The 19,116-nt window shown below is 43.8% G+C and overlaps 2 protein-coding genes across 2 annotated transcripts in view; one reads left to right on the forward strand and one right to left on the reverse strand.

The window, feature by feature from the left end:
• Window positions 1-975: 975 nt before the first annotated feature.
• pex10 (peroxisomal biogenesis factor 10) lies at window positions 976-9,799 on the reverse strand. The gene is made up of 6 exons (XM_075476005.1): window positions 9,404-9,799; window positions 8,150-8,230; window positions 7,665-8,074; window positions 4,733-4,899; window positions 4,444-4,579; window positions 976-2,210 (listed from the first exon to the last, which is right to left on the reverse strand). The coding sequence occupies exons 1-6, from the start codon at window positions 9,513-9,515 to the stop codon at window positions 2,142-2,144; spliced, it is 975 nt and encodes a 324-aa protein (XP_075332120.1). The 5' UTR covers window positions 9,516-9,799; the 3' UTR covers window positions 976-2,141.
• Window positions 9,800-14,510: 4,711 nt separating this feature from the next.
• The window catches only part of plch2a (phospholipase C, eta 2a), a 258,084-nt gene continuing 253,478 nt past the window's right edge, over window positions 14,511-19,116 (forward strand). Inside the window, exon 1 of the mRNA XM_075476011.1 lies at window positions 14,511-14,849. The gene's annotated coding sequence lies outside the window, so the exon portion shown is untranslated. The remainder of the gene's footprint in view (window positions 14,850-19,116) is intronic.

The raw sequence follows: 19,116 nt of genomic DNA on the forward strand, positions 1-19,116 counted from the left end.
TCAAACCAGTCATTTGTGTTTTCAGTTGTCAGACGGATGAAGCTCTGATGGCGTTCTCCAGGAGGCTGTTAGTGAGGACCATGACAGATTTCAGGTGTTTGACGTTCCTTCCCCTCCTCACCCGGTGCTTGTTCTTGGTGGGGCTCTGGGGTGTTTTCATTTGCTCTTTTCAGTCTCTAAATGTCAAACTGAATGAGAGGCGTCGTATCATCCTAATCTGTAAGAAGCTTCATTCTGTCATTCATCAGGATCACATGCGTTATTAATGGGGTCGTCCTCGGATAACAGTGTATGTGCACCAAGGTGGATTCTAAGTAATCCTGCTAGTGTAAGTTCAGCTGAATTCACCTTAAATGGTGATTCTGTCAGATGAGACTGCGGTTATAAAGTCAGGATTTTATTACAGCAACGGACTGGAAATACTTTAAATTAAGTTAACGTGTCGACTGAATGGGCTGATTTATGGCGCTTTTCCACTAGGTCGGCACGGCTCGGTTTGGTTGTGTTTCCATCACACTTCGTGCCTCCTGTACGTGGGCGGGGTCGTCGTAACACGGCTGCGCGTGTTGCTGCTCACCCTGCGGCTTTTTGTCGCACAGAAGGCAAGAGAAGAGAGCCAGAGAAGACTCCTGGCCGCCAGACAAAACAGTATCAAAAAGTACCGGAGAGTTTTGTTTACGAGCTTCAAAAAGACGACGTTTGGAGGTAAGCTAACGGTTGCTAACGCTAGCTTTTGTTATCCGCGTTATGACGCTTCCAGTGACGACACTCATCGGCCAATCAGTGGAAGGCAGTCGGCTGACGTCACGTTTTAGTAACGCTTCGGCCTGCTTGGAACCAGGGCTGAGGTGGTACAAAAAAACCGTACCGGTTGCAGGTACGGCGTGCTAGTGGAAACACGCCATAGCCTCAATGGGCTGATTTGGTCTTAATTCCTGCTGCATTTAGCTGTGACAAAAGAAACAGAAAAATATATGAATGAGAGCAGCTTTATTGAGAAATTATCTGTATGAATACACAAATCATTTGAATGTTTTTACTAAAAGAAGCAAAAAGATTCAACTTTGTAGCACGTGCAGAGCGCATAAATGCTTGAGTGGTTTGATCTCCAGCCACATCATCTGGGTGTGACCAACATGCTTTTTAACAATCCCACTTTCTGTGTTTTGGATGCAAAGAAGAGGCTTTTCAGGAGACGAATGCGTCACATTAATCATCTCTGAGCTCAGGGATCGGTGCCGGTCGGCCTTCACGTGCTTCTTCTCTTCAGTTTTCTCCACGTGAGGAGAGCCTGATCATCCTAAATGATGCTCAGTGAGCGAGTCGGCTGGTTTTCAACAGGAGGGAGCGTGTTGCTGTTTGGAAGTAAACACTTTAGAGAGGTGGCAGCTGGTCCGGGCCGCAGAGAACAGCTGCAGAAAGTCATTAATATGTTGCTTTCTGTGCAAATACTCCATCCCAGAGCAGCTGCTCCTTTCTAAGCCGAGATATTTACCTCAGAGCTTTGTTTACCCAGACTGTGAGAGAGCTTGAGGAAGTAAAAGAATGTCCACAGTTGTTGCTTCAACCATAAAGCACGACGGCTGATGAGGTTTAGCACAGATGGCGAGCACGGATCGGACGGGTTTGTCACATTTCATCCATCAGGAGTCTGACAAACTGCAGCGATGCCACTCAGAGGTCGTTCCTGTGCTGGACAGATCAGCCACAAACCCTGTGAGAGTGATCTGCTGTCAGAGGGATCCACAAACTGCACGAAAACGCTCTTTAAACTGCGTAAAATGAAGATTTCACCCAATTCAAACAGCAATATCTAATAAAGTCTGTCTTTAAATGATCTAAAGAATTGAACAGAAATGAAATGCGTACATTTTATTAATTTCTAATTAAACATTAATTAGATTAATACAGCCTGATTCGATTGATACAATCCAAAACTGATTTTAGAAGAGAAAAAAAACACAAAGTTTGGGCTTAGTGGAGCCTGAGTAAATCACAGGCCAGCTGCAGCTGCAGTCCAGGTGTGTGGAACATCTGGCTCTGTGGCTCCAGCTGCAGGGTGTGTGGAACATCTGGCACTGGGGCTCCAGCTGCAGGGTGTGAGGAACATCTGGCTCTGTGGAACATCTGGCTCTGGGGCTTTAGCTGCAGTTCCTCAGGTACACCAGCCTGTGGGGCAGGAACTTCTCCCGACACAAAGGACACTCGGCCTGCAGAGATGGAACAAAACTCCAGTTAAATCACAACTCTCAGCCCCTCCGGTTACTTATGGCTCAAACTAAACTGGCCACATATTATCAGATTGTGTGAAGTCACAGATCTGCTTTGCTGCTCTGACGTAAAGATGCCGCTCAGGCTCGTTCTTAAAGGGATATCATTCATTTTTCTGTCAGACGGAGTGCAGCACGAGTTTGTGCCAGATAACTTTATGCTGGGAATTCCTTTAATTCCTTTTCCCTTAGTTTTACTGTGTTGTTGGTATGGTGGGAGTCGCCCGGCTGAACTGAGTCACAGCTGTTAGCTTAGCTTAGCTCCTCTGTCTGGATTAGTTTCTGACCACTTCCCCACACAACTTCCCTTCAATTTATGACCAGTTTAGTTTAAATCAGAGTTAAAATGACAGTAAAGTGCTTTCTACCTCTAAATGGAGCTGCTGAATGAAAGAAATTCCATTTTAAGTTGGATTGAGCTACTTTTAAATGTAAGTAGGGTTCACAAACAAAGTTCCCTCCACTTTATTTTTGAAAATATGTGTCAGAATGTTCTGGTGTAGTCACATCATTCAACTGGAAATGTTTGATTTGATTAAAAATCAGCTAAATTCAGTCCAGCTGCTGCAGGACGATGAGTAAACGGGCAGAAAGAACGTGACCCAGAGTCAGGCTGGGGCAGGCTGGCATTGATACAACCAGGTTGGGTGTTAGCTCTGGTGTTAGCTGTGGTTTTAGCTCTGATGTTAGCTCTGGTGTTAGCTGTGGTGCTAGCTCTGATGTTAGCTCTGGTGTTAGCTCTGGTGTTGGCTCTGGTGTTGGCTCTGGTGTTGGCTCTGGTGTTGGCTCTGGTGTTAGCTCTGGTGTTAGCTGTGGTGCCAGCTCTGATGTTAGCTCTGGTGTTAGCTGTGGTGCTAGCTCTGATGTTAGCTCTGGTGTTGGCTCTGGTGTTGGCTCTGATGTTGGCTCTGGTGTTGGCTCTGGTGTTAGCTGTGGTTTTAGCTCTGATGTTAGCTCTGGTGTTAGCTGTGGTGCCAGCTCTGGTGTTAGCTCTGGTGTTAGCTGTGGTGCTAGCTCTGGTGTTGGCTCTGGTGTTGGCTCTGGTGTTGGCTCTGATGTTAGCTCTGGTGTTAGCTGTGGTGCCAGCTCTGATGTTAGCTCTGGTGTTAGCTGTGGTGCTAGCTCTGATGTTAGCTCTGGTGTTAGCTGTGGTTTTAGCTCTGATGTTAGCTCTGGTGTTAGCTCTGGTGTTAGCTGTGGTGCCAGCTCTGGTGTTAGCTCTGGTGTTAGCTGTGGTGCTAGCTCTGATGTTGGCTCTGGTGTTGGCTCTGGTGTTGGCTCTGGTGTTGGCTCTGGTGTTGGCTCTGGTGTTAGCTCTGATGTTAGCTCTGGTGTTGGCTCTGGTGTTGGCTCTGGTGTTGGCTCTGATGTTAGCTCTGGTGTTGGCTCTGATGTTAGCTCTGGTGCCAGCTCTGGTGTTAGCTCTGGTGTTGGCTCTGGTGTTAGCTCTGATGTTAGCTCTGGTGTTAGCTCTGGTGTTGGCTCTGGTGTTGGCTCTGGTGTTAGCTCTGATGTTAGCTCTGGTGTTGGCTCTGGTGTTGGCTCTGATGTTAGCTCTGGTGTTGGCTCTGGTGTTGGCTCTGGTGTTGGCTCTGGTGTTAGCTGTGGTGCCAGCTCTGGTGTTAGCTCTGGTGTTAGCTCTGGTGTTGGCTCTGGTGCCAGCTCTGGTGTTAGCTCTGGTGTTGGCTCTGATGTTAGCTCTGGTGTTAGCTCTGGTGTTGGCTCTGGTGTTGGCTCTGGTGTTGGCTCTGGTGTTAGCTCTGATGTTAGCTCTGGTGTTGGCTCTGGTGTTGGCTCTGATGTTAGCTCTGGTGTTGGCTCTGGTGTTGGCTCTGGTGTTGGCTCTGGTGTTGGCTCTGGTGTTGGCTCTGGTGTTGGCTCTGGTGTTGGCTCTGGTGTTGGCTCTGGTGTTAGCTCTGGTGTTAGCTCTGGTGTTGGCTCTGATGTTAGCTCTGGTGTTAGCTCTGGTGTTAGCTCTGGTGTTGGCTCTGATGTTAGCTCTGGTGCTAGCTCTGGTGTTAGCTCTGGTGTTAGCTGTGGTGCCAGCTCTGATGTTAGCTCTGGTGTTAGCTGTGGTGCCAGCTCTGATTTTAGCTCTGGTGTTAGCCCTGATGTTAGCTCTGGTGTTAGCTCTGGTGTACCTGTGCTCATGACATCATGACCTAAGCCTGACCTTGGTGTTGCACCACTCTGTGATGCACTCCCAGCAGAAGAGGTGTCCGCAGGGGGTGGAGGTGGCGTGCCTCCTCGCTTCGAGGCAAAGGATGCAGCGGGCAGCTCGGGGGCTGGAGCTCTGTGTGTGCTGAGGGCTGAAAACACACTCAGAGTCAGAGATTTCACAACCACATAATGAGCCATTCATGGAAACTCTGAGCAAGACGGTTTGTTTGGCAAAGAAAGAGCTGAAAAATCAAACCGTGGACAAAGAATCGGATGTTCTGAGGTGACGGGGCTTCCTGTACCTGAGCTTCCTGTGTTGCCTCCACTCCTGCCGGGCTCTCTGTCTGTGCCTGAAGTTGCTGATCTGCAGGCACACGGTGACGAGCAGCTGGACGAGCGAGGCGGCGCCCAGCAGCCTGTAGCTGCTCCTGATGGTGGCGTCGGCGCCACTCTGCCCCATCACACGCAGCTGCTCACAGGGACGCACAAGTTATCAACAGATTCAGACCCCCGACTGCAAAGCTTTCATTGATTTCTACATCTATCAGCACGTTTCTGCTTCTTTTTGCACTGCTCTCACGCCTGCAGTTAAAACTGTGGATTCGTTTTTAAAGAGCCGTGGAGGTTAGCGAGCTGCGAGCCTGCTGTGGGAACCAAAGTTTCAGGTGATCAGCAGACACACCTGTCATGCCAGGTCTATGGCTGTTCGAAACCGCCTACTACTCCTGCTAACTTTAACTTTTTTTAGGTTCCCGGATGCATACTAGATTCACCGAAATGTTGGGTATGCATCACGAGGTCACTACTCATACTCAAACTACCCAAGATGCAACGTAACGTGACGTCGCCGATCGTCATTTCCTGTCAAAACGGCAGTTTCAAGCTAGCTACAACGAGGGTAGGTTCACTTCCTGTTTTTAAAACAAAAGCACCAATTGTATTGTAATGGCTTTCCCTATGATAAAAGGCAACGGGTATTTTATTTTGTGAAAATAACCGGAAGTGCGTTGCTCACAGTGTTACCAGATTGGGCGGGTGGCCGCCCAATTGGGCGTCTTTTGACTGCCTCCGGCGGGCAGAAAATGCCTTCGGCGGGCGAATACAATTTGGGCTGCTTTCAACACGTTTGGGCGGGGACTTTTGTTCTCACAACAGTTATGCATTTCATTCAGTGAATAAAAAGGTTAATGTTAAAAGTGAATAAACAAATCAAATTGTGTTCCTATCAATCCATACAGTGTAGGCCTGCGTACACAGCAGGCGGCAGATATGCCGTAGCTGGTTGAACAGAGCCATATAGTGGTTGAGTACAGGTGTCGTGCCAAAAAGTGATTGTCTGCCAGAATCTGATTTGCCGCCGCGGGAGCGCGCACAGCAGCCCGTTGAGCGGTAGCGCAAAACCGTCTGCTTTTCTCTGGATTAAGCGATCGTACTATGCAGATACACACAACTGCATTATAATGTAGACCTAATTATAGCTTCGAAAGTTTGACGTTTATCACGTAAAGACAATTACGTGATAAACATGTATCTGTGCTCGGTATATCTGATGACTTTGTGGAGCCCTGTCTTTGGAAATTAGACTGTAATGAATATGATTTAGGCTATTGGTGGATTTTCAATAAAGATATGATAACTTTTGCAACGATCCTCGTGACTGCATTGTTTTTTATCTGATCTGGGCCCTTCATAGGATCTCGCTTTTGCAATATTTGCACCGTGCCTTGGACGGATCTTGCGGGACAGGTGCAATCCATACTTTTAGGACGTCCTCCTGCATTAAACTGATATGAAAAAATAAACGAAAAAACAAAACAAAAAACTTTGTAACACTGTGAATGATGCTTGTCATGTTTCAGAATTGAGGTATTACTCAAATATTAAATGTTTTCATGTGAAAAACGTTGTTGGGCGTTTTTTTGCTGAAGTGGGGGGGTTTTGGAACGTGATTGGGTGGAAATCGCTCAACCTAATCTGGCAACACTGGTCGCTCACTGCGGCTAGCTTTAGTAGCGCCGAATTCGTGGGAACAAAATTGTAAATAGTCGGTATTTTGTCAGGTTTTCAACACGTTGGGGATCTAAATGACTACTTTCTCACCTGAAAATGTTTCAAATGTTGATAAAGTTTACAGAGTTTAGAGCTTAAGAGAAATCAGCTTCAGGCCGGCTGATTTCGGCTCGGGCAGGAGCGAAATGCATTGTGGGTAAACGCTCTGCATACCGTCTGATCGATGAGAATGCCGTTTGCAAGTATGTAGTATGCGGTTTCGAACACATTGTCTCCCTCTGTTTAGTGTATTTACACCCCAGCCTTTGTCTTTGTTCACGTCGAGCTTTCACGTTATTTGACCCCTTCGCATGTTTTTTGATTTTGATTTGCACCTTTGCCTTTCTACTCTTGCCGACCCGTGTTCCAGAACTTGGAATCATTAAACCGACACTGACAACCGAAACAAGTAGAAACAGACCGCCACAATTATTGTCCATTACTTTCTTTTCTCCTTTTGAAGTTAAAATAATGATGTTGCGTAATCGATCAGCTGTTTAAATGGACCAAATTAGATCAAAATGAACGTTTCATGTTCAACATTCCAAACTGAGGCTCATTATGACCTAAAATCTCTAAACCCTGTGTTTTACCAGGCCTGCCTCCTGAGTTTGATCTGTTTGGAGGTGGATGTGAGGTATATAGGTTCTGTGTGCAGAGTTTGATCTGTTTGGAGGTATATGTGAGGTATATAGGTTCTGTGTGCAGAGTTTGATCTGTTTGGAGGTATATGTGAGGTATATAGGTTCTGTGTGCAGAGTTTGATCTGTTTGGAGGTATATGTGAGGTATATAGGTTCTGTGTGCAGAGTTTGATCTGTTTGGAGGTGGATGTGAGGTATATAGGTTCTGTGTGCAGAGTTTGATCTGTTTGGAGGTATATGTGAGGTATATAGGTTCTGTGTGCAGAGTTTGATCTGTTTGGAGGTGGATGTGAGGTATATAGGTTCTGTGTGCAGAGTTTGATCTGTTTGGAGGTATATGTGAGGTATATAGGTTCTGTGTGCAGAGTTTGATCTGTTTGGAGGTGGATGTGAGGTATATAGGTTCTGTGTGCAGAGTTTGATCTGTTTGGAGGTGGATGTGAGGTATATAGGTTCTGTGTGCAGAGTTTGATCTGTTTGGAGGTGGATGTGAGGTATATAGGTTCTGTGTGCAGAGTTTGATCTGTTTGGAGATGACTTACGTAGCTGATACCAGCCGCCCTGTTGGACAGGTGATAGAACGAGCTGCTGATGTAAAACAGGGCGACGTGGAGCCTGTGCAGGAGGGTTACACCCTGCTGGAGGACGAACACAGCCGGCAGACAGGCCCTCCTCTGGGGCTCCGTCAGCAGCCCGACCGCCTTCTGCACCCAGCTCCTGAGCCACCGCTCCAGGCTCCACCACCCAGACGCCGCCTGCCGCCGGCTGACGCCGCCGCCGTCCTGATTGCCTTCCAGCTCGTTCTCCAGGCACACCAGGACCTTTGCCAGGAGGTACGGCAGGAAGGCATGGCACAGGACGAAGAGGCCACGCCTGGCCCCAGAGGGGATCCGACGCTTAGAGGGGTCCACCTGCACGATGTTGACATACTCCTCACCCAGAGTTTGATAACCTGCAATGAAACTTGTGTTAACTGAACAATTAAGACACTTATGGGAGGTCAGTTTGCAGACTGCAGGACAGCTACCTGAAAACGTGGTTAAACCGTAGTAAGCCAGATCTGACAGCAGCTCCAGCTCTCTCCTCCAGTCCAGCCATCTTTTGGATCCTGCAGACAGAAAACCAGACACCTCGGTTTGTGTCACAGAGCTCCTATTTTAACAATAAACAGCTCATCCACCGGTGTGATGAGGGGCTGGAAAGTGTTCAAGTGACAGCTCAGGACGGTAAGAAACCGAGTGAAATGACCCTGAAGTTTCTAATACTGTCTTTATTTCCTCCTTCAGCACAAGACAAACTGGACCGTTCTCTATCAGAGGAGAGAATGCTGTCCAAAAATTCCCTGCAGTAGAGAGATTTTATTCATCCCCAGAAGGCAATTAGGTTGTCCTAGCAGCTGGGTACATTAAATACGTTAAATCACAGTCTGAGATACAGTAAAATATCCAGGAAAGCAGATATTTACGGCTGTCAGAAGACTCATGAAGATAAGTGTCAGTTCAATAAAACACGTTCACATAGAATGGATTCTACCATTATTAGATACGTTTAAAGCAGATGCTTTTTAGTCGCCGTGTCAAAGAGAAACTGAATCGTCTTCTTTTAACACATTTACATTTTAGGTTAGCAGGAAAATTCAAAGATTTATTGTCATCAATTCCCTGCATGTACAGGACACGGAGGAGAACTGTTGGTAATATCTCTAAACTCTCATTCCAATCAGAATGAAAAGCTACTCTTCCAAATGAAAGGTAAAAATGACTTAAATGTGCTGTCATCCAGTGTATATTAAATGTCAGCATACCAGAGTGTACTTGCTTTTTAAGTTTAACCATTTTATAACAACTAGTTTTGTGCTCATTATATTTTAGTTTTAATTCAATTCTCAAAAAAGCAGAACTCGAAGTGTATTTGTTGTACTGTTGTGTGCTAAAGTGGAACAACTTTAAGTACATGTAGTGTACACATTATTTATGACAAAAAATGCCATTAATATGTTCTTGTTTTATTAATATGTGGCTCCATCATACTTTTCACACATTTCAGCAACTTAACTTTTATATATATTTTTTAGATGGTTCACTTTTTTTAATTGTAACTTGGCAATATGCCATTGAAGATGTAAATATATTTTTAAATACAATAAAGTATTTTTTATTTTTCACCAGGGAACTCTTCTCTTTTCTTAACGGCTGTTTAACGGCAGTTTAGCTAGCATGAGACGTTAGTTAGCATATTAGACGTTAGCTAGCATCAGACGACGGTTAATGTGGACATTCACCTGCAAGGGTTTGAAAAGCTTCGTTAGCGTTGTTTCTCAGGATGGTTCGGTAATATTCGTCCTTTTGACTGGACCGAATCAGCTGGGCCTGGTTTGCTGGAGCGAGTGGCATCGTAAGCTAACATCAGACAGCCAGAAAGACACTTTTAAACAAGTTCATGGCGAGTTATTCACGACCGTTGGGACGTTTTTCCGAGTAGAAACAAACGGACTCTGGTCCAAAAGAAGAAAAAAGTACGCCGATAACAACAATTTAACCCATCTGCTGTTGTGCCCCGGTTTGTTTGACCTTCAGGACGGTAAAACTGTGTACAAATAGAAGTTGTTACAGTTTCAGGTGGATAAGTCCTAGCTTTATCATCATCTTCTTCTTCTACTAATGATAATAATGTTCCCGTCAGATTTCTTCTTCGGCTCTTTGCATAATTGTATTCGCTTTCCTGCCCCCTTCTGGCTCCAATCGTCCACTACAGTCGATGCTCTGCGCCGTTCCTCCTGATAAGTTCTTTTTATAAAATTTTAAAATCCATTTATATCCACACTGTAGAAGATATAGCTTTACTTGACATTGATTACAGTGGCCGATTAAATGCTGATGTTAAAACTGCTGAGACCAATTTCTATGCTACTTAAAACACCTTCTTTCTACTGGGCACTTTCTTTCTAATCATTCTCGATTTATTTACTCCATCTTTGATGTAAGGGTGCTCCTTTTGTATTTCTATGCCACTGCTTTTGTCACTATATCACTATTTCAATAAGGAGGGATCAAATGCTCACTTGTCTGCTTTCTCATTTCCAGTTATTCCCATGTTGCATAAACTAGGTGATTTAGTGGTTTCTGACTGGTCCTGATTTAATCTTTAACAGTGGTGAGTCACCACAGGTGAGTATTTTACTTCCTCCGCCCACTCGTTTGGTAAAAGTGTTGCAAAAAGCCAACATAAATCCTGATAAAAAACATAATCCCAGTCATTAAGGAAGGAAGGCACCATTGCTTTTGCAAACCCCATAACCCCCAAGTTTGTACATTTTCATGAATGCAATAAAAACACTTTAAACTGTTTTCTTTTAATGTGAATCTTAATGTTTATTTCAGACACATTAAGTAAAAGGAAAATGGTGACGAGTGTGTTCACAGACCAGCTTCACTTTAGGAAGGCTGGGAACACACAAAGGTTTGGTGAGAGGCAAATAAAGACGGAGAAGTTCCTCAGATGTACAAATGACAGCCTTCTGGAAGATTCTACCATTAGTTGACTGATTGGTGACAGGTGAGGGTATAAAAGGAGCATCCACCAAAGGCAAATTCAGTCAGATAATCATAGATTCAATTTTTATTTCAAAGCGAGACCAAAAACTTTGGTGAGTTTTCTTTGAGGTTTCTGGAGTTTTCTGGAGTTTTCTTTGAGTTTTCTTGAGTTTTCTTGAGTTTTCTTTGAGTTTTCTTGAGTTTTCTTGAGTTTTCTTGAGTTTTCTTGAGGTTTCTTTGAGGTTTCTGGAGTTTTCTTTGAGTTTTCTTTGAGGTTTCTGGAGTTTTCTTTGAGTTTTCTTTGAGTTTTCTTGAGTTTTCTTTGAGTTTTCTTTGAGGTTTCTTTGAGTTTTCTTGAGTTTTCTTGAGTTTTCTTTGAGGTTTCTGGAGTTTTCTTTGAGGTTTCTTGAGTTTTCTTTGAGTTTTCTGGAGTTTTCTGGAGTTTTCTGGAGTTTTCTTTGAGGTTTCTGGAGGTTTTGTTGAGTTTTCTTTGAGTTTTCTTGAGTTTTCTTTGAGTTTTCTGGAACACGGCCCAGTTCTGTGGACACCAGCTCGTCTCAGATGGACAGACAGACAGTGGACACGTGTTCTGTGGGCAGATGAGTCCACGTTTCAGCTGCTTCTGGGACAAACTGCTGAGAAACAGCATCCAGGCTGTCCTCAGAGAAAGGTTTAAAGCCAGCGTCTGTGAAGGTGTGGGGGGACATCAGAGTCCATGGCAGGGAGGGCTTCATCTGTGTGAAGGTGTGGGGGGGCATCAGGGTCCATGGCAGGGAGGGCTTCATCTGTGTGAAGGTGTGGGGGGGCATCAGGGTCCATGGCAGGGAGGGCTTCACCTGTGTGAAGGTGTGGGGGGGCATCAGGGTCCATGGCAGGGAGGGCTTCACCTGTGTGAAGGTGTGGGGGGGCATCAGGGTCCTTGGCAGGGAGGGCTTCACCTGTGTGAAGGTGTGGGGGGGCATCAGGGTCCTTGGCAGGAAGGGCTTCACCTGTGTGAAGGTGCCACTGATGCAGAGCTGGATGTTGGAGTTCTGGAGAGACAGATGCTGCCATCCAGGTGACGTCTTTTCCCGGGAGCTCCGTGGTTGTCTCGCTGACTAAAATGCACCTGAAGGAGTGAGGAGAATTTAAGCAAAGAAACACGGAGGACTCTTCTACGGAAGCCCAGAGCGGACGTGGTACGTATAAACTTTTTTTTGATCGTTTTCTCCAGATAACGAGTTGATTTACCAATGGTTTTCGAGGCCACTTTTTCTCCCCAGTCCGCCCCTGTGTGTATGTGTTTATATGTATTTCTGGCAAAGGTTTTTACCCATTTTTACCCCACTTTCATCGAAAACTGAATAAAGTAGCCTATGAATCAGACATGTAATGTGGAGCGTTTGTGTAACAATGCACAAAGCAAATCCCGCTGGTGTGACGAGCATTTGAAGAATGGAATCAGGTTTAACTCACACCAATCATGCCGTTACCGTTAAAACGATAACGGCAGGTCTCGTGCATCATTCGGTAACCATGGAGACGGCCTGGTCCCCTCAGCCGGTCACTGATGAAGTCGACTAGATCAGCAGGATCACTGAGGTGAAAAAGCCTGCTGAGCTGCAGCTTTATTCATTTTCTAATGAAAGGGGGGTAAAAATGGGTAAAAACCTTTGCCAGAAATACATATAAACACATATAAACAGGGGCGGACTGGGGAGGAAAAGTGGCCTCGAAAACCATCGGTAAATTAACTCGTTATCTCGAGAAAACGATCATTGTTTTCTCGAGATCTCTAATTAATTATGTCGTTCTCACGGGGAAACGGATGGAATAAAATGTATGTATCTATGGCCGTTTAGGGCTTCCGTACTTTTCAGCGTGTGTGTTAATCTCACGTCATAAATTCAGATTTAATGCTAAGATGCTAAAATACAGACCTGAACTCCAACAGAACAACGGTCGGACGGAGCAGTTGTGCGACTGTTGTCGGTCCTTTAGCTTTGTGTCGGATTGAAACTAAGAGATAATAATGCTGTTTGTTTTTGGCGCTTCATCCACTTTGTGATGAAACCGGTTGCTGTTGGCCCCCCCGGCCCAAGCTAACTGTCAGTCAGTCAGTATCTGAACTGCATGTAGCATCATAACCAAAGGCTATGTGCTGTTAGGTCTATGGAGACTTGCCTGTGGTGATGAAATACCCACAAACCCTGACGCACACAGATTCATGCAAGAATAAACATGCCCTCAGCTCAGACGTGGGTGGAAGAGTCAAAGGGAGGAGTCTGGGAAGCTCAAATTGGGAAATGGGATGTGTGTTGGTGTGAAATATGAGCAGGAAGTAAAGCTATCTGAGGTGCAGCAGCAATACCAGCTTAAAAATGCAACAAGAGGCGAAGTTACAAAGAGAAGGAACATCTTAAAAAAAAAAAAAAAATCCCCAAAAATCGGTCAAAAAGGATTTATTCTCCTTTTTTTATTGTGTTAAAATGATTTAATAAATCCCCAAAAATCTCAGACCATGATGTTCTACGTCATGGTTCTACGTCATGGTCTGGGATTTTTGGGGATTTATTAAATCATTTTAACGCAATAAAAAAAAAACGAGAATAAATGTAAGAAAGAAAGTAGGAAAATAAGCTTATTTATTCTGACTAACAGTCACAAAGTGCTGTACACAAAACGAGTAAAATAAGTATGAAAATGAGGTGCCCTAATAGCCAATAAAAAGATGATTAAGGCACAATAAGATCGATAAATTGAGTTTATCCTGGACTACGGCATGAATTTCAATTCACAAATACTTTATTTATCCCAGAGGGAAATTAAATGTTGATGTAACTCAATTAAATCAAGGAGTTATTATAGATGCTGATGGCTGTGGGCAGGAAAGATTTCCTGTAGCGGTCCGTTTTGCATCTAAACTGAAGAAGCCTTTGACTGAAGAGACTCTGTTTTCCGATAACAGTCTCATTTGCAGTGACAGTTCAGGTAATCTCATCCTTCTTTATCAGTATAAGTATTCTGCGTGTCCCTCTCAGAATGCAATCCGCTTCTTTCCAGCGTCGTCCAGCTCTGTGAAGTTTGGGACGTTGTTTTTTCAAACTTAAACATAGCTGCAGAGTCTGTATGTGCTTAGGATCGTTTGCTGCCATCTGATTTATTTTACTGGGTGCATCTTTTTTTTTTTTTAGAGCAACAAAGTTCCATCCATGCTTTATATCAAACAGTGTGTCAGGGGTTTGATTCAAGAGAAAAAGCTCATGGAAAAAAAACCTTAAATCTCAATATTGGATTGAATTGGACTGCAAAGTGTCTTCAGGTGAGTTTTGTTGTGATTCGATGCACACGTTTCTAAGTTTATTTTATATATATATATATATATTAATCTATTTATTTATTATTGTTTGTGTGTTTGTGTTTTGTTTTTATATTTTATTATTTTATTTGTTTATTTATATATATTCATTTATTTTAATCGATTTATTTATTATTATTGTTTGTTTGTTTTGTTTTATTTGTTTATATTTATTTATTTATTTTGATCTATTTATTATTATTTTTTGTTTGTTTGTTTTTATTTTATATTTTATTTAAATTTTTTTATGTGTGTGTGCATGTGTCTGTTTGTGTGTGTGTGCTGGGGTGGGGATGGGGGCTGCTTTTAAACATGTACAGCACTTTGTGCTACATTTTAATGTATGAAAAGTGCTTTATAAATAAAGTTTGATTTGATAATTAAGTAAAACTGAGAGAAGGAAATCAGATATGTCTTGATGCAAGGCAGCAGCCTGTAACAGAGGGCAGTCTTCTACCTGTGTGAGCAGGAACATTCATCCACCTGAGACAGCCCGGCTGGGATCTGTGGGGAAAGTTGCAGAACCCGTTTCTTTGTCTCCTTTGTGCTGCTCCCTGAGCCAGCGGGCTGTATTATAACCTCCATCCCATTATGAGCCCGACTCCTATCCCCTTACCGCCACTTTTCTCAGCGCCCGAATCAACCCTTGAACCGCCTCGTCCTCCACACCAGGAAGTTGAACTTTGCTCCCAGACTGAGGGGGAGGAGCTAAAGAGTCTTCCTTTGCCTCCTTTCCTTTTAACTTGGCAGCTTCTTGTGAGCTGCTGCAGAAAGGAGGTGGAAGGTGTGGGGAAGTGCTCTGCCGCGCGGACTAAACCACAGACGAACACGCGGGGAAAGTCTGGGATTTTTTACAGGTGAGAGGAAAAAAAACAACCGGCTGCGTGCTCCCTGTGTTCATCCACCTGTGTGTTTCAGACATTTAACATCAGCATGTGGTGGCGTCAGGATCTGTAAAGCTTTACTGTTCAGGATCTGTAAAGCTTTACTGTCGGGATCTGTAAAGCTTTACTGTTCAGGATCTGTAAAGCTTTACTGTCAGGATCTGTAAAGCTTTACTGTTCAGGATCTGTAAAGCTTTACTGTCGGGATCTGTAAAGCTTTACTGTTCAGGATCTGTAAAGCTTTACTGTTCAGGATCTGTAAAGCTTTACTGTTCAGGATCTGTAAAGCTTTACCGGTCAGGATCTGTAAAGCTTTACCGGTCAGGATCTGTAAAGCTTTACTGTTCAGGATCTGTAAAGCTTTACAGGTCAGGATCTGTAAAGCTTTACTGTTCAGGATCTGTAAAGCTTTACGGGTCAGGATCTGTAAAGCTTTACGGGTCAGGATCTGTAAAGCTTTACGGGTCAGGATCTGTAAAGCTTTACTGTTCAGGTTCTGTAAAGCTTTACGGGTCAGGATCTGTAAAGCTTTACTGTTCAGGATCTGTAAAGCTTTACTGTTCAGGATCTGTAAAGCTTTACTGTTCAGGATCTGTAAAGCTTTACCGTTCAGGATCTGTAAAGCTTTACTGTTCAGGATCTGTAAAGCTTTACAGGTCAGGATCTGTAAAGCTTTACTGTTCAGGATCTGTAAAGCTTTACAGGTCAGGATCTGTAAAGCTTTACCGGTCAGGATCTGTAAAGCTTTACTGTCGGGATCTGTAAAGCTTTACTGTTCAGGATCTGTAAAGCTTTACTGTTCAGGATCTGTAAAGCTTTACAGGTCAGGATCTGTAAAGCTTTACCGTTCAGGATCTGTAAAGCTTTACTGTCGGGATCTGTAAAGCTTTACCGGTCAGGATCTGTAAAGCTTTACCGTTCAGGATCTGTAAAGCTTTACCGTTCAGGATCTGTAAAGCTTTACCGGTCAGGATCTGTAAAGCTTTACCGTTCAGGATCTGTAAAGCTTTACTGTCAGGATCTGTAAAGCTTTACGGGTCAGGATCTGTAAAGCTTTACAGGTCAGGATCTGTAAAGCTTTACTGTCGGGATCTGTAAAGCTTTGCTGTTCAGGATCTGTAAAGCTTTACAGGTCAGGATCTGTAAAGCTTTACTGTTCAGGATCTGTAAAGCTTTACGGGTCAGGATCTGTAAAGCTTTACTGTTCAGGATCTGTAAAGCTTTACTGTCGGGATCTGTAAAGCTTTACAGGTCAGGATCTGTAAAGCTTTACAGGTCAGGATCTGTAAAGCTTTACTGTTCAGGATCTGTAAAGCTTTACGGGTCAGGATCTGTAAAGCTTTACTGTTCAGGATCTGTAAAGCTTTACTGTCGGGATCTGTAAAGCTTTACAGGTCAGGATCTGTAAAGCTTTACAGGTCAGGATCTGTAAAGCTTTACTGTCGGGATCTGTAAAGCTTTGCTGTTCAGGATCTGTAAAGCTTTACAGGTCAGGATCTGTAAAGCTTTACAGGTCAGGATCTGTAAAGCTTTACTGTTCAGGATCTGTAAAGCTTTACGGGTCAGGATCTGTAAAGCTTTACTGTTCAGGATCTGTAAAGCTTTACTGTTCAGGATCTGTAAAGCTTTACCGGTCAGGATCTGTAAAGCTTTACCGTTCAGGATCTGTAAAGCTTTACCGTTCAGGATCTGTAAAGCTTTACCGTTCAGGATCTGTAAAGCTTTACCGTTCAGGATCTGTAAAGCTTTACTGTTCAGGATCTGTAAAGCTTTACTGTCAGGATCTGTAAAGCTTTACCGTTCAGGATCTGTAAAGCTTTACTGTCAGGATCTGTAAAGCTTTACGGGTCAGGATCTGTAAAGCTTTACGGGTCAGGATCTGTAAAGCTTTACTGTTCAGGTTCTGTAAAGCTTTACGGGTCAGGATCTGTAAAGCTTTACGGGTCAGGATCTGTAAAGCTTTACGGGTCAGGATCTGTAAAGCTTTACTGTCGGGATCTGTAAAGCTTTACTGTTCAGGTTCTGTAAAGCTTTACGGGTCAGGATCTGTAAAGCTTTACTGTTCAGGATCTGTAAAGCTTTACTGTTCAGGATCTGTAAAGCTTTACTGTCAGGATCTGTAAAGCTTTACGGGTCAGGATCTGTAAAGCTTTACAGGTCAGGATCTGTAAAGCTTTACTGTTCAGGATCTGTAAAGCTTTACCGGTCAGGATCTGTAAAGCTTTACGGGTCAGGATCTGTAAAGCTTTACTGTTCAGGATCTGTAAAGCTTTACTGTTCAGGATCTGTAAAGCTTTACCGGTCAGGATCTGTAAAGCTTTACCGGTCAGGATCTGTAAAGCTTTACAGGTCAGGATCTGTAAAGTCTTACAGGTCAGGATCTGTAAAGTCTTACAGGTCAGGACTGCTGTACCTGTGAATAACGAGGTTAAGCTTCTGATATGAGGAGGAAAGGTTAAACTCATCCATGAACTGTAATGTTTGAGCTGGATGACTAAGCAGAGGGGATCTAATTCCCAGAGGCTAACAGCTGTAAGGTTAATAAACAGATAAACAGTTGCATTAAATCACAGTTTTCAGTCTTTGTCACACTTTAAGCAGCTTCTGAGTTGCATTCTTTCAATCTGTTCAAGTTCAACCTGCAACATCTTTATCGGTCGTATTGTGGAAATGTGTTGAATCCTGAAAGAGCTCCGAGTTTAATGCGTTCACGGTTAATATGAAACCACGTGCAGGTGAGGTGACACCTGACCAGGGCCAGGAAGTCTTGGGCAGGCGGCAGCTCAGGCTGGTTTGCTGGAAGGAGGGAAACCTGGCAACAAGCGTGTCGCAGCATCTCTGCGTTTGTTGGGTGTCTGAAATGAGAAAACAGGTGATGTAGCTACAGACTGTTTAAAGTGAATGTTTCAGCATTAAGAACCTGAAAACTGGTCCGTTGAGCAATGGAAAAACGTGGCAGAGTCTGAGGCTTTAGGTCGTCTTTTTTAAATTAATCTGCTGGATGTGTGCGCATCATTTATGTGTGAAAGAGACGGCAGAAAGATGCTCTGTTTGGAGAAGATAAGCCAGCAGAGGTGGTCTGGTGCTCTAAGTAAAGTTTTGTAACTTTTACCTGAACACTGTTGCAGACAAAATCCACCAATGATCACCCCCCCATCAGACTGCAGAAATAGTTCAGGGATGGTTAAAGGAAAATGACAAAGAGTTCCATGTTGAACATCTGAGGGAAAATTAAGTTCCAGCCACAGAGAGTCTGATCTCCAAACTTACAGGACGTAAAGGTTCATAATGGAGGATGTCAAACTACAGATTATCGCCAACCCATTCACCACAATTCACCCTCCCTTTCCAAACATGTAGAAAAAAATAACAGCAGAAAAGGCTGGAAAGGACCAGAGGACCCCCCCCCCCCTCCATCATTATAGAGTCATGTGGAAAAAAGCCACTTTTTACAGACCTGATACAAGACTTAATGAGGTCTTTACCAGTATTTAATATGAGGTTAATTCAACTTTAGATGAACAACACATGACGTATCACGAGTCATTATTTACTGAACAAAAACACAGAAGCAGTGAGTGAGAAACTAAGTGAACCCCTGATCCAGCAGCTGGTAGCAGCAGTGTGTGAGAAACTAAGTGAACCCCTGATCCAGCAGCTGGTAGCAGCAGTGAGTGAGAAACTAAGTGAACCCCTGATCCAGCAGCTGGTAGCAGCAGTGAGTGAGAAACTAAGTGAACCCCTGATCCAGCAGCCGGTGGCAGCAGTGAGTGAGAAACTAAGTGAACCCCTGATCCAGCAGCCGGTGGCAGCAGTGAGTGAGATTTATTTGTAGCACATTTCATGTACAAAACAATTCAAAGTGCTTTACATAAAGTAAAAGCATTGCAGCAGGGAGTGGAAGAAGCATTAAAAATACATAAAAGAATATAAAGAGAAACAAATAAAATAATTTAAATGATTAAAAACAAGCAACAGTCCAGATAAGTTCAAAGATATCGTGCAGATTTCATGCATAGACACATGAGAACAGAAATGTTTTTAACCTGGATTTAAAAATGTCTCCATTTGGTGAAAGTTTAATCTCCACTGGCAGTTTGTTCCACTTGTTTGCAGCATAACAGCTAAATGCTGCTTCTCCATGTTTAGTCTGGACTCTGGACTGGACCAGCTGACCTGAGTCCTTGGATCTCAGAGCTCTGCTGGCTTTATATTCTCTGAACAGATCACAGATTGTAAA

This window comes from Odontesthes bonariensis, chromosome 10 (genome assembly GCF_027942865.1).
Source record: "Odontesthes bonariensis isolate fOdoBon6 chromosome 10, fOdoBon6.hap1, whole genome shotgun sequence".
In the NCBI taxonomy this organism is placed as follows: domain Eukaryota; kingdom Metazoa; phylum Chordata; class Actinopteri; order Atheriniformes; family Atherinopsidae; genus Odontesthes; species Odontesthes bonariensis.

Excerpts from the sequence above, each read along its gene's own strand:
- pex10 (XM_075476005.1), bottom strand. The coding sequence starts at position 9,515 with ATGCCACTCGCTCCAGCAAACCAGGCCCAGCTGATTCGGTCCAGTCAA. Across the intron at positions 8,231-9,403 it reads AGCTTTTCAAACCCTTGCAG|GATCCAAAAGATGGCTGGAC; the intron begins GTGAATGTCCAC and ends TTCTGTCTGCAG. Across the intron at positions 4,900-7,664 it reads GGGCGGCTGGTATCAGCTAC|CTGCGTGTGATGGGGCAGAG; the intron begins GTAAGTCATCTC and ends CCCTGTGAGCAG.